At 44.9% G+C, this 14622-nt stretch overlaps 1 protein-coding gene across 4 annotated transcripts in view; it reads right to left on the bottom strand.

The window, feature by feature from the left end:
• Positions 1-14622, bottom strand: part of DCTD (dCMP deaminase) — a 65707-nt gene that overhangs the window by 46859 nt on the left and 4226 nt on the right. The window contains exon 1 of one of the 4 annotated variants that reach the window (XM_048304756.1): positions 11478-11585. The exons of the other annotated variants lie outside the window; for them this stretch is intronic. Within the exon in view, the coding sequence (XP_048160713.1) occupies positions 11478-11509 (32 nt within the window). The 5' untranslated portion in view covers positions 11510-11585. Of the gene's footprint in view, positions 1-11477; positions 11586-14622 lie in introns of those variants that run through there. 4 annotated transcript variants of the gene reach the window in all.

Below are 14622 nucleotides of genomic sequence, written 5' to 3'. Positions count from 1 at the left end.
TGCTGGATATTGGAACCTTGTTAGGCAGCACTATGTGGTCTAGTTTACCCTGGTTTGGGTGGCATGTAGCCGTGGCTATATTCTTCCCCTTTGCAGCTCCTTACTTGAGTATGGGTCCTCTGACTAAGGCTACCATTGCTGTTATCCAGCTTGCGTTATGGGTCGAGAAGGTGAGGAATTCATGGGTTTTTAACTTCCTCCGGAATGTGGGCACATGGATAAACAGCTATCACACACTGAGCACATGTTTTTGGGGTTATGTTAACAATGGTACCTTCTGTGAGGAAATGACACCAGGGGAAGTTTTCTCCCAACCCCTCAACCAGTTCTTTGGGCCCACCCCATCAATTTTCGAAGGGTTTAAATTCCCTCTGAATACTAACCATCTGCTGCTGATAGGCCTACTCTATTTAGCATTCAAGGATAAGTTGAGATTGGCTTGGATATCTACCCGGACACCAGCCCCAGAGACTAGAGATCCTGCCCCAGAACCTGACATGGCCCCAGAGAGTAGAGTTCCTACCCCAGAGCCTGATCCTGCCCCAGAGCCTGACACGGCCCCAGACACTAGAGATCCTACCCCAGAGCCAGAGCCTGCCACAGCCCCAGACACTAGAGATCCCGCCCCACAGACTGATACTGCCCAACAGTCCACCTCAGAAATGGACTACCCAAACTGGGTGGGGGTACTGGCAAAAGGGATGCAGGAGATGTGCCAAGAGATGGGTCAGGTGCGCCAGGGGATATGCCAGGAGATGGGTCAGGTGCGCCAGGAGATATGCCAGGAGATGGGCCAGGTGCGCAAGGAGATGTGCCAGGAGATGGGCCAGGTGCGCCAGGAGATATGCCAATTGCTAAGGGAATACACCTCCTCAGCTAGTGAAAAACCCTCTCCCTGCCCCAAAGAGGGTGAGTCCGATGGTGCAGCAGTGGAACCCACGGATGTTACAACCGTCCAGGCTTCAGCTGAACCACAAGGACAACCACAGCCAGCAGCAGTCGCCCCTGTGCAAAGGAGGAAGTATAAGACCAAATCAGTACGACCAGTTAATGATGATGGGCAACCAGGGCCCTCACAACCAGCAGGAGAGCCAGAGCCAGAAGTCATCACTGAGTCCCTGTCGCACGACAGTCTCCGTGCTATGCGAAACGACATTGTGCGAAGGGGGCGTGAGCCTTATACCACCTGGCTGCTTCGGGTTTGGGACCTTATGGGCACAAGTGTGCAACTGGATAGTGGTGAGGCAAGGTATCTGGGATCGTTGACCCAGGACCCAGGTGTGGACCAGATATTTGTGAGGGAGCCAGGGCCTCTCTCTCTCTGGGAGCGGCTCTTAATGAGTGTGAGAGAAAGGTTCATTCACAAAGAAAGAATGCAGGAGTATCATCATAGAATGCAGTGGAAGACACTCGAGCAAGGGATCCAACAGCTAAGAGAGGTGGCAATATTAGAGGTACTCTTTGGGAAGGATGGACAGCATGATAATGACCCCGATAAGGTCAGGTGCACAGGACAGATGATGTGGAACCTGGCAAGGCTAGGGCCATCGCAATACACCACCTTCATTGCAACGATTGATGCTGACAATACCCGAGAAACAGTGGGCTCTGTTGCCAACAGGCTCAGGCATTATGACAGCATGATCAATGGCCCGCTGAAAGCTCATGTCTCTGCTGTGGTCCAGGACCTCAAAGAGGACATGAAGGAGATGAGGAAGGAAATGAGGGAGGAGATGAGGGAGGAGATGAGGGAGGAGATGAGGAGGGTCAGTGTGGCACCAGTGCGAGTCACAGGCCCCCAAGTCAGAGCCCGTCGTCCCCCTGCTAGAGAGAGAGGGTACACCCCACGAGCTGAGCTGTGGTTTTTCCTGTGTGAGCATGGGGAAGACATGAGAAGGTGGGATGGGAAACCCACCTCTGCCCTGGCAGCGCGGGTGCGTGAACTCAAGGAGGGAGGCACTAACCGAGGGGGTTCCGCTAAGGTGAAGGTAGCCTCAGCCTCCCGTGACCGAGCTGCCAGGTATTACAGAAGGGAGGATGATATGTCGGATCCCCTTGAAGGTACCTCGAGCATGTACGCCCAGGGAAAGAATGATAACCAGGGCTAGAGGGGCCCTGCCTCTAGCCAGGAAGAGGCACGGGAGAACCGAGTTTTCTGGACGGTGTGGATCCGATGGCCTGGCACATCAGAGCCACAAAAATATGATGCATTGGTTGATACTGGGGCACAGTGTACTTTAATGCCATCGGGACATGTGGGGGCAGAACCTGTATCCATCGCTGGGGTGACCGGGGGATCACAGCAGTTGACCCTTTTGGAAGCTGAGGTGAGCCTGACTGGGAAGGAGTGGCAAAAGCATCCGATTGTGACCGGCCCAGAGGCCCCGTGTATTCTGGGCATAGACTTCCTCCGGAATGGCTACTACAAAGACCCAAAAGGACTCAGGTGGGCATTTGGGATTGCTGCTGTGGAGGCAGAGGGCATTAGGCAATTGAACACCCTGCCTGGACTATCTGAGAATCCTTCTGCAGTTGGGCTCCTGAAAGTGGAAGAGCAACGAGTGCCAATTGCCACCTCGACAGTGCACCGCCGGCAGTATCGGACAAATCGAGATGCTGTGATCCCCATCCACAAGATGATCCGCGAGCTGGAGAGTCAAGGGGTGGTCAGCAAGACCCACTCACCCTTCAACAGCCCCATCTGGCCTGTGCGCAAGTCTGACGGGGAATGGAGATTGACTGTGGACTATCGTGCCCTGAATGAAGTGACTCCACCGTTGAGCGCTGCCGTGCCAGACATGTTGGAGCTCCAGTACGAGCTGGAGTCCAAAGCAGCAAAGTGGTACGCCACTATTGACATTGCCAATGCATTCTTCTCCATTCCTCTGGCAGCAGAGTGCAGGCCTCAGTTTGCCTTCACCTGGAGGGGCGTGCAGTACACCTGGAACCGACTGCCCCAGGGGTGGAAGCACAGTCCCACCATCTGTCATGGACTGATCCAGACTGCACTAGAAAAGAGTGAGGCTCCAGAACATCTGCAGTACATTGATGACATCATTGTGTGGGGGAACACTGCAACCGAAGTGTTTGAGAAAGGAGAGAGAATAATTCAAATTCTCCTGCAAGCTGGTTTTGCCATCAAGAAGAGCAAGGTCAAGGGACCTGCCCGAGAGATCCAGTTCCTGGGAGTAAAGTGGCAAGATGGACGACGTCAGATTCCCACTGAGGTCATCAATAAGATCACAGCAATGTCTCCACCGACCAACAAGAAGGAAACACAAGCTTTCCTAGGTGCTATAGGTTTCTGGAGGATGCACATTCCCGAGTACAGCCAGATCGTGAGTCCTCTCTACCTGGTTACCCGCAAGAAGAATGATTTCCACTGGGGCCCTGAACAGCAGCAAGCCTTCGCCCAGATCAAACAGGAAATTGCTCACGCCGTAGCCCTTGGCCCAGTCAGGACAGGACCAGAGGTGAAGAACGTGCTCTACTCTGCAGCCGGGAACAATGGTCTGTCCTGGAGCCTCTGGCAGAAGGTGCCTGGTGAGACTCGGGGCCGACCACTGGGATTCTGGAGCCGAAGCTACAGAGGGTCTGAAGCCAACTACACTCCCACAGAGAAGGAAATCCTGGCAGCTTATGAAGGAGTCCAGGCTGCCTCAGAAGTAATCGGCACAGAGGCACAACTCCTCCTGGCACCCCGACTACCGGTGCTGGGGTGGATGTTCAAAGGAAAGGTTCCCTCCACGCATCACGCCACCGACGCTACTTGGAGCAAATGGATTGCCCTCATCACGCAGCGTGCCCGAATTGGAAACCCAAGTCGCCCTGGGATCTTGGAAATAATTACAAACTGGCCAGAAGGTGAGACTTTTGGGTTATCTTCTGAAGAAGAAGAGGAGCAGGTGACACGTGCCGAAGAAGCCCCACCATATAACGAGCTACCAGAGAGTGAAAGACAATACGCCCTCTTCACTGATGGTTCCTGCCGAATTGTAGGCGCTAGCCGGAAATGGAAAGCCGCTGTATGGAGCCCCACACGACAAGTTGCACAGGCCACTGAAGGAGAAGGTGGATCGAGCCAATTTGCTGAGCTCAAAGCTGTCCAATTAGCTCTGGACATAGCTGAAAGAGAGAAGTGGCCAAAGCTCTACCTCTACACCGATTCATGGATGGTAGCCAATGCTCTGTGGGGTTGGCTGGAAAGGTGGAATAAGGCAAACTGGCAGCGCAGAGGAAAACCAATCTGGGCTGCTGAAGAGTGGAAAGACATTGCCACTCGGGTAGAGAAGCTATCCGTGAAGGTCCGTCATGTAGATGCTCACATCCCCAAGAGCCGGGCTAATGAAGAACATCGTAACAACAAACAGGTAGATCAGGCTGCGAAAATAGAGGTGTCCCAGATAGACTTGGATTGGCAACATAAAGGAGAACTGTTCCTAGCTCGATGGGCCCATGATGCCTCAGGCCATCAGGGCAGAGATGCCACCTATAAGTGGGCACGAGACCGAGGGGTGGATCTAACCATGGACAGTATCTCCCAGGTTATCCATGATTGTGAGACATGCGCTGCGATCAAGCAGGCCAAGCGGGTGAAGCCTCTGTGGTACGGTGGGCGATGGTCCAAATACAAGTATGGGGAGGCCTGGCAGATTGATTACATCACACTGCCTCAAACCCGCCAAGGCAAGCGCTATGTGCTCACAATGGTAGAAGCCACCACTGGGTGGCTGGAGACCTACCCTGTGCCTCATGCTACTGCCCGGAACACCATCCTGGGCCTGGAAAAGCAAGTCCTTTGGAGGCATGGCACCCCTGAGAGAATCGAGTCTGACAATGGGACTCATTTCAAGAACAGCCTTATAAACACCTGGGCTAGAGAACATGGCATTGAGTGGGTGTACCACATCCCTTACCATGCACCAGCAGCTGGGAAGGTTGAGCGGTGTAATGGACTGCTTAAAACCACCTTGAAGGCACTGGGTGGGGGGACTTTCAAAAACTGGGAGATGCATTTAGCAAGAGCCACCTGGTTAGTTAACACTCGAGGTTCCACCAGCCGAGCAGGCCCTGCCCAATCCGAACCCCTACAAACAACAGATGGAGATAAGGTTCCAGTGGTGCACATGAGAGGTATGCTTGGAAAAACTGTTTGGGTAAAGTCTGCCTTGAGCAAAGACAAACCCATCCGTGGGGTTGTTTTTGCTCAGGGACCAGGTTGCACCTGGTGGGTGATGCAAAAGGATGGAGAGACCCGATGCTTACCTCAAGAGGACCTTGTTTTAGGGTGAACTACCCATGGCTCTGTACTTGTATCAATATCAGCATGTATATTTGTATATAATTTGGGTAATGCATAGATTTATATGGTTGTAACATGTTAGTATGGGAAAAAATTCGGGGTGGATAATGTTGGGGTTTTAGTTTAGTCTTAGGTTTTCCTGTTAAAGGAATTTTCTCCCATATGCATGTTGCTAGGGGACAAATAGCTGTACTTAAGAAAGACAAAAAGGGGAGTGGGGCGGGCCTGGCTACTCTTTTGTCTACACCTGGGTGTGGGGACAGTTCGCTCTGAGCGTCCGGAGAGAGAAGCTGCAGAGAAAGGAGCTGCTGCTGCTTTCTTTTTGGCCGTTCTTTCTTCCTGCTGGAAACAACGCCGGGACCCCAAAAGCCGCTTTCCCTGCCCTGCTGGAGACCGGGCTGTGGCTGCCCTGCTCCGCTGCTGCTTCGAGCTTTCGCTACGCTGTAGCCCTGCTTGCCCTGCCTGCCTGGGCCTCCGTGGTTTTTTCCCATCTGGATACATCTCGCCTGCCACCCGGGATTTGCGTTCGTCCCTGCCATTCCAGCCTGCTGTTCCTGAGAGTCCGGGATCGGCTGCCCAGCGGTTTGTGAAGCCTTTGTTCCATCCCTTCCCGGGATCCCAGGGCACCAGAGCCGCGGGTTTCCCGAGCTCGCTCCGGAGCGCCCCCTGCAGCCGCGGGGGAACCATCGCACCTGCCCTGCTCACCGGGAGCCGCCAGCGCCCCTGCCGGCTGCGAGCGGAACTGCACCCGAGGGGAAAGGGCCTGACAGCCGAGAAGGCTGGGACTGGGTTTGTGTTTGCTGTTACTGCCATAGTTGTTGTTGTTTTGTTTGACTGGTTATATACATATATATATAGAGTAAAGAACTGTTATTCCTATTTCCCACATCTTTGCCTAAAGGCCCTTGATTTCAAAATATAATAACTTGGAGGGAAAAGGGGTTATATCTGCCACTTCAAGGGGGGCCTCTGCCTTCCTTAGCAGACACCTGTCTTTCAAAACCGAGACACTGGGCTAGTGGTTTGAAAAGAAATCTGAAAGTAGATCACAACATGCTTAATCCCTGTTGTAATGTCTGCCTGTGGCTGTAGAAAATCAGAAACCTTGAGCCATAAGAAAAGTCCTATCAGTCTGCTTTGCTGAGAGAGGAGAAGCATGACAGAATCCTCCATACCTAAAGTTCTGCTGATTGTGGGAGGATAAGGATGCAGTCAGCCAGGCCCTTTCAGTGAAGCAGTGCAGCCTGGCTGCTGGGGCCCGTTTCTACAGTCCAGGAGACAAAAAACCTCCTGCTGTTCCAGTGCTCTCAGCAGGAAGGAGAGGTCCAGGTGTTGCTCCTACAGAAACCAAGGGTCTGCTGCTTTCCAATGCCACAGACCGGTGGCTCCAAAACACCCAAACACCCCTGGGGAAGGTGGTAGTGTGTTCATTAATTTGAGCCATAAATCACAGCTTCATATGCCAGAAAAATGTCCAGAAAATTATATGCTACAGTAAAGGGTTATGTCCATTTCTGTGCTCTTACTATAGCTCTTCCAGGCAGATGGGGAGTCAGAGCAGGAATGCTAAACCTTTATCCCGCATCGATGTGTCAAGCTGTCCCTGAAGGAAAGATGACTGAGATTTTCTGGAAAGGAAGCAGGGTTCAGGGCTGGGGACAGAAAGGGCCATCTAGGAATAGATGGGAAATGAAAAGTGTCCAGGAGATTTGTCAAAATGTTAAAGGGGCCCTCAGCAAAAGAAACTCAAGATTACTGAATTTCTCTAAGCCCAGGGGTTTTTGAGTGTGTTTTCTTGGGTTGCAAATTTACTTTATAAACCAAAAATTATTATATCTTTACAAAATGATTCTGGACTGACTAATAAACAGTCCAAATTATTTTGTGGTTAGTCAAAAATTACACATTGTGAAATAAAGTGTCAATGACATAAAGCAAGACCAGTAGGGCTGAAGTAAGGTCTTAATGATATTTTTGTTCTTATCATTATAACTATTAGCCCTTATTTTTAAAAAATCACAGAAAATTGTGGGGCCTTTCTGGAGAAAGTTTATGGATTTTAAGATTAATGGATGGTATTAAGATTATACTAAAAATTGTGAAAAGAGAATAAGAATCCTTTTTAAAAATTATTTTTAACAATACATTATATAAATCAAAATGGAGTCAAGTAAAATAAAGGTATATACAAATCCTTGCTTGGAAAACCTTAAAATGTATGTCAGCTTCCTCAAAATAATTCTGATGGCATCAGAGCTCAAAAATACATGTCTATTTTTAGTCCTGTATTTTGACTTTGTGTTAGTTTAGTTTTTCACATTCTGGTATCACATGAGGTATTGTTCCATTCATGGATAGCAACAACAGAATTAGACATAATGTAGAAAAAAAAAGGCAGATGTGGTCAAGAAATACTTCTGTCTTGTAAGTGGCAAAAGGCACATTAAATATTAAAAATTTATGCTAATAAAATGTTTCCTGTTCTGACAATAAATTGTGAAAAAGCAGGAGATGGCACTGGAATGGGCTGAGCTTTGGAATATGATGCCAAAAGTAAACAATAGGGATTCAATAGGAAAAAAAAGATTGTGTTATCTAGGAAGAAGTATGCAGGTTATCAGTAGAGGAGACCCTTAGTCCTAGGAATCTGTCTCAGAAGAGGAGCTTCAGTCACAGCAGCAATTCTCTGACACAGGTTCTTCCCAATGAGGTGCTGTAACAGAAGGAGTTAATCCAGTCTACGGCAAAATAAAATGGAACTGTAGCAGAGGTAGACAGATGCTTCCTATCTCTATACCTGGCATTAGTGTGACTAGTGATAGGGAGTTAGCTCTATTTCTGACATTTCAAAGAGAAAAGAGCTCCTTTGACTGGATTGGAGACAGAAGACAGAAATGAAAATTATTAAGTGTCTGGGAAGTCGGATTTGCAGGGAAAACTTACCAAAGAAGAGATTAAGAAGTTATTTGATCATATTATGTACACTTGCAAAATAGAAATATTCATTTCCGCTTTTTCAGGATGAAATTTAAATACATTTGATAAAATACAAGAGTGAAGAATTCTGAGATGGCAATGCTATAGCTATGCTTAATTCTGGTATACCTAAATTAAAATTTAGTATCTGAAGAGGATGCAAAAATCCCCTGCTTGTCTTGCTTCAATTAAAAATTCAGCATTTACTAACATTCAGCTCTTTGGGTTTCCTGGAATCATTTGAAGGCAACCTTCCTATTTGGTTTGTGTGGATACAAAAATGCTTCTAGCAAGGATTTTCTTGCTATTTTCTAAGACCGTGAGAGACTTTTCTCTCTCACAGAAGAGGTAGCAGAGTTATGTAAACAATGAAATGCCTGCAACCTTTAAAAGTCTTGTTTATAGTATAGTAGAAAAATATTTTGACAATGGATGTTTTAGGATTTTAGCCAATCACCCCCAAGGGGTGGCTGACCTTTGTCCAATTGGATTATGAAGAAAAAAGTCTATAAAAGAGTTTGTAAAATAATTAAATCAATCCATCTTGCTGCACAATTCCTGCCTGCTGGATCTTCTCTCCTCCTCCCTATGGCTGCGGGACACGGTGATATACCCTAGGGCATTTTAATAGGTTTGGTATTCCGTTATCCTTGATTAGTTTAGCAATGTAGTTTTCTTCCTACTGGCTACATGTTTGCTTTCAAGAAAGCCTGCTCCTGCGACTTGTCCCAGAACAATTTGCTTATACAGATACACATCAAAAATATGAATAAGCCTAACTACACATTGAGATAATGTCACATTTCAGAAATAATGTGCATCAGTCCATGTAGATTATAGCCCAGTGTTGGTCAGGAAAAGGAAGGCTTTGCAGAAGTGAAGAAGCCCCGTCATACCCTGGAATTGACATTGTTTGCCGTGTATCCAGGCTGGATGCCATTTGGAATATGGGATCAGGTTAAGAGTTGAAATGATTGGACTAACGGGACTTCTCTTGGTGCTGCAGAAGTATCATCTGACAGGTACAGCAGCAGAGAAAACAAAGTTTTGACATGCTCATTACACTTTGTCTTTCATCCATCATAGCTTGGCTTTGGTTTTATTTTCTTTTGCTATTTCTTAGTTTTCTGCAGGTCCTTCAGTTCAGTATTTGACATGGTTTTAAAAAATATGACATGACAAAATATATGACATAATTATTCTGTCATGATATTTTTGTGTATTTAAACATATGAAAATAATTTTATCTCTGTAGTCTGGTTTTTTTTTTGATTTTACTTGGATTTGGAAATGTCATGGTTCACAGCAACCTCACCAGAGTGAATTTAATGGATTAGAATATATTATTAAAATGAGACTGCTGGAGAAGTATATTCCACAGATGTGGAATACTGTGAATAGAGGTTAAACTCTGCTGCATTAAAAGGCAGGGTACCACTACTTTTTCTTTCTTGCCATACAGGATAATGGGCAGGAGCAGCACTGCAAGTTCACTACAGTGGAAAAGTTTTATCTATTTTCAGTTTTTCTTCATTTATGTTGATACATTAAAAAAGAGCTCTTAAAGATAAATACATAAAAGCATTACTCTTTCATGTGGTATTATGGATACAAAATGTGCATATATGCACTTTTGAGATTTTTATAATGTTGTTTTTGTGATTTTTTGTTTTCTGAAACATGATTTCTTTTAAGGATTTACTTCATTCAAAAAAATCTCTTTTCATAAACAACTCATCTTTTTCTTCCTTGCCTCAGGGTATTTCTTTGTCTCCTCTTCCAAAAATAAAACAAAAGCTTGTGTTATCCTGCCCATGATCTATGAAAACCATCTAAAATTTAAGAAATGGTTTTAATTAGACAGATCACTGTTTTCTCTTAACAGCATCTTGGCACCTGTGATTAGTGATGTTACATGTAGCTTGAGAACAGGTCGTTCCCTGAAAATAGTGTAGAAGGCACACCAATTGGAAGGGGTCAACAGCCCTCAATCTCCAGTTGCTGCTTCTTAGAGTCATAGAATAAGCTGAGCTGGAAGGGACTCACAAGGATCATTGACTCCAGCTCCTGGCCCTGGACAGGACAACCCCAAGAATCACATTATGCGTCTGAGACTGTTGTCCAAACCGTTCTTGAACTCTATGGAATCACAGTCTTCTTCCAGCTCTCACCGCTAGAGTGGTTATCAGAGGCCACAGCAGGATGTGCAGTGTATGCCCCTTCACTCAGAGCCCTTCCTGACCAGAACCCAGGCTAAGCACTCCTGTTTTGGCTTGGACTCTATTTTCTGTCTGAGTGGAATGGTTTGAATGGCAACCCCAGCCACTGACTGTAACAGCAGATGTCACTGTTGGCAGCCTGTGCACAGCAACAGGAAGAGACATACTACAGCCACTCAAAAGACTCTTCCAAGAAGTGGGGGTGTGGGGATCCTCCAGAGAAGGGAGCAGCAAGGTTGGTATAGGTATGACAGTACACATTGGGGGGCACAGTGATCATCAGTGATATATCAAAAATTACCACAAATCTTGGTTTAAGTATCGGGGGTGAAACTAGATGGAAGCTGTACCTCATTCCGTACTTTGAAGATACACTCCACTTTATTTCCTTGGGGTGGAAGGCCTAATTCTGCAATCTAAAAGAAATGCCCAAAATTATTGTTTCTGTGTTCTTGGAGTGGGAAGCATGCTGCTGCATAAGAGTATTGTACTTCGTTCACATTTACATTTGGGAAAAAAGGTGTCAACGTTAAGTGATCAGTGAGTTTCTGAACTAGCATTTGAAAACACCATTTTTCTTCTTTATATTAACACCCCACCCCCTTTTATTTGTTTCAATTGCTGAAGGTGGCATATTGAGTTGTACAGTCACGTATTAATGCTTCTGTAGAAGAACCAAGGTCTTTTAAGAGTGATGATGTCCACAACATCACTGACAGCTGCAGAGACCACCATCTTGAGACAGTTTATCACTTGTTCTGATTTTCTAGTGAGACTAAAGGCAAAGCACCACTGATTCCAAACTTGCTTGCAGGGGCACCTCTGGCCTTCAGTTCAAGAAGCCAGTTTGCAGTTCAGCAGTTTCTTTGGTTTGGTATGTTTGTATTATGTGGCAAGCTTGTGTGCCCTTTAAAGATGAGGAGAAATGGGTAAACGAGAATCTCATGAAGTTCGACAAAAAAAAATGCAACTTCCTGTACCTGGGGAGGAATAACCTCATGCTCCAGTACATGCTCCAGGCCAAAGTGATCCTTGGTGATACAAGGTGATCGAGGAAGGTGATCCTTGTCTTCTACTCAGCACTGGTCACATCTGGCATGCTGGGTCCAATTCTGGGCTTCCCTGTGCAAGAGTCCAGCAAAGCAGCACACAAGGATGAGTAAAGGACTTGAGTACCTCATGTATCAGTAAAGGCTGAGCGAGTGTGACTGTTGAGCCTGCTGAAGAGAAGGTTTGGTTGTATCTCATGAATGTATGTAAATGCCTCAAGGGAGGATGCAAAGAAAATGGAGCCAGGCTCTTTTCAGTGGTGCTCAGTGATAGGATCAGAGGCAATGGGCACAAACTGAGTGAGACAAGGAGTTTCCCTCTGAACCTCATGAAACACTTTTCTTTGAGGGTGACCAAGCAGTGGAGCAGAGTGCCCTGAGAGGCTGGGGAATCTCCATCCTTGGAGATACTAAAAAAAAATGCCTGGACATGATCCTGGGCAATTGTCTCTAGGTGGCCCTGTGTAATCAGGTTGAACAGGATGACCTCCAGACGACACCCTACCAACCTCCATCATCCCATAATCCTGTGATTCCTTTGGTATAAGCATCAACTATATATCCTTTTGCTTTCACCTTAACAGAATAGCTGATTATCAGCAACAGCTCTGACATTTCATGCTCCAAGGATTATGTATTACTCAATACTTAAATTTTGCAGACTTTGCCTAGATTAAAAATATTTTTAAAATTCTTATTCAGTGTAATCTTTTTATGCTGTTGGAGGCTGTTCCTTTATTAGTGTGTTCATTTATGAACACACAAGTGCAGCTAACTACAATTCATGCTTTTGTTATGTTTTTCTACAAAGAAATTCAAGGGAGAGAACTGCTGAAATATTGTCATGTGTCTTACATGTGGACACAAGCATTTCATAACACATGCTTGACCATATGGAATTGATAACTTTTATACATCTTTTACCTGAGAATAAGATACCAAAAAAAGGAACTATTGTATGAATTATAATGCTTTTCTTGTGATAAGAAATCTTATCCCAAGCATTTCTGAGACAACATATTGAAATAATAAAAATGATACAATTCAGTTCAATAGGTTCAGTTCAGGAGCTGAAAGCATCCAACATTCTAATACCTATCCTATTTCATACAGGCATTTTTTTTACTCCATCATGTCACTTAACACGATTCTTTTTTTCTGATGTCCACTGCAAAGTGGACATAATAGTATCATGCTGTGTTCTTCAAATTGTTTCAATCCTCCAAAAAGTGAGAATATTGGGATTCTGGGTTTTGGATAACCAGACTAGAATAAAAACTGCCATGGAATGATTCATACAATTCAGCAACATCTCTAGCAGTCTAGAAGTGCTAAATCTCGGTATTGATGCATCACTCCCATTTTTGCTATAAATTTGCACAGATTGATTTTATTTTTGCAGCATGGATTTTTAGCCTCACTTAGCAATGAAATAGGATTGAGGTTCCTTTGTTGTTGGCTGACGTCTGAGGCCAGACATCAAAATACTTTGGATTCATGCTAAGAAATTGTATCTTGAGGTGAAAGAAGAGATGAAAAGTGGGTAAAGGAGAAAAGAAGAACTTTTAACTTAGTAGAGTTTGGCAAGTCCATACTTCTTTGCATTTAAAATACAATTTTTCATTTGTTAGAAGAAAGGTTCCCTAACTCTCTCCACCAGTTAGAGAATCATCTTTTCTTTTGTAATGCAGGTGTTAAATACTATTAGTCCAGGCTACTTCATTTGCTGCACCGTGTTTCTGAAAGTGCATGGATGATACAGAGAAGAAATGTACTTCAGGATGCTATTGCTAAAACATTACTTTTCATGTTTCATCTGTTTCCCTCCTCAGACACAACACAGCAGACGTACACTAAGTGCTTTTTCTGGCTGTGGTGGGAGCACTTGCTCCTTACACCAGTAGAGAGGGACTGTTAAAAGCATTAGCTCTGTAAACTTGCAAACTTGAATATTAGTTGATAATACATCTTAAATACTTGAAGAAATTAACTGCTGTTCACCACCAAAGGAGCTGTTATTGAGAAATTCCTCCATTCTTCCCTTCATGCCGATGAGCAGTAACCGTCTATTGCTGGCCGGCTTCTTTCTTACATGTGGCCAAAAGAGAAGACCAGGCTCTTGGGAACCTTCTTGGCTAACCAGACATGCTTTGTGGTTTTCCAAAGCCATTAGGCAGCAGCAAATAGACAGTGTAATTCCATAGATATGATGAAACATAGGAAACCAAAATGTGTATACAAGTATCAGATACACACAAAAAATACAGTGAGACTGTTACTATGGAAGATGTAATACCAAGACTGCATCAAGAATTTTTTGGGAATATGCATCAGACACTAATTTGGACCTCATCAGTCCTAGGGGTTTTGGAACAACCAAAATTCTCCATCTTCTTTTTTCTTTGTTCACAGAAACTTCAGCAGTATTAGTAAGACTTAACAGAATTGAATGCTAAGTCAGTTTAATGAGAAGCTTAGGGTGAGTCTGAGAAGATTTTACCATGAAAACGTTGCTCACATTTCCATAGCTAACTTTGAGGCAAAGCTCATATCACATCATTTCCATTCAAAACTTTTCATTTTCTACTCTAAACTTTTAATCAGACTAACAATAATTTTAAATCATTCTCTATGTTTACTTTCAGATTTATACTATGTCTTGACTCAAAATATGTAATTGCTCAGTACTTTCTCCTATGCATGCCTGAAAGCAAAAAAAAGAGGCCAAAATTCTGGAGAAAAAAAGCTAGCATATACTAATCTGAAGCAGAACCTGGTATCGTCTTTTTTCACTGATACTCTGGGAAATCTTTGTAGAACTGTCTAAGCAGCAAGCTGTCCGATTGGATATAAGTGGAGAGAGCAGGCTTTGGAATAACAAGAAAAGCTGGATGAGTATAAACATTACCTGGATCCATTGATCCTGCAGAGCTTCATCAAAAATTCAACCAGAAACAGTATTACTCAAAGATCTTTTACTCTCAGATGTATACATGCATCAGAAGCTGACAACAGTAAAAGCAGCACTCCTCCTCCTTTCTTTCCTCATGCATGTACACAGTTTTTCTTTCCAGGA

This window comes from Corvus hawaiiensis, chromosome 5, assembly GCF_020740725.1.
Source record: "Corvus hawaiiensis isolate bCorHaw1 chromosome 5, bCorHaw1.pri.cur, whole genome shotgun sequence".
NCBI classification, from domain to species: domain Eukaryota; kingdom Metazoa; phylum Chordata; class Aves; order Passeriformes; family Corvidae; genus Corvus; species Corvus hawaiiensis.
This window is presented reverse-complemented; position numbering and strand designations above follow the sequence as displayed.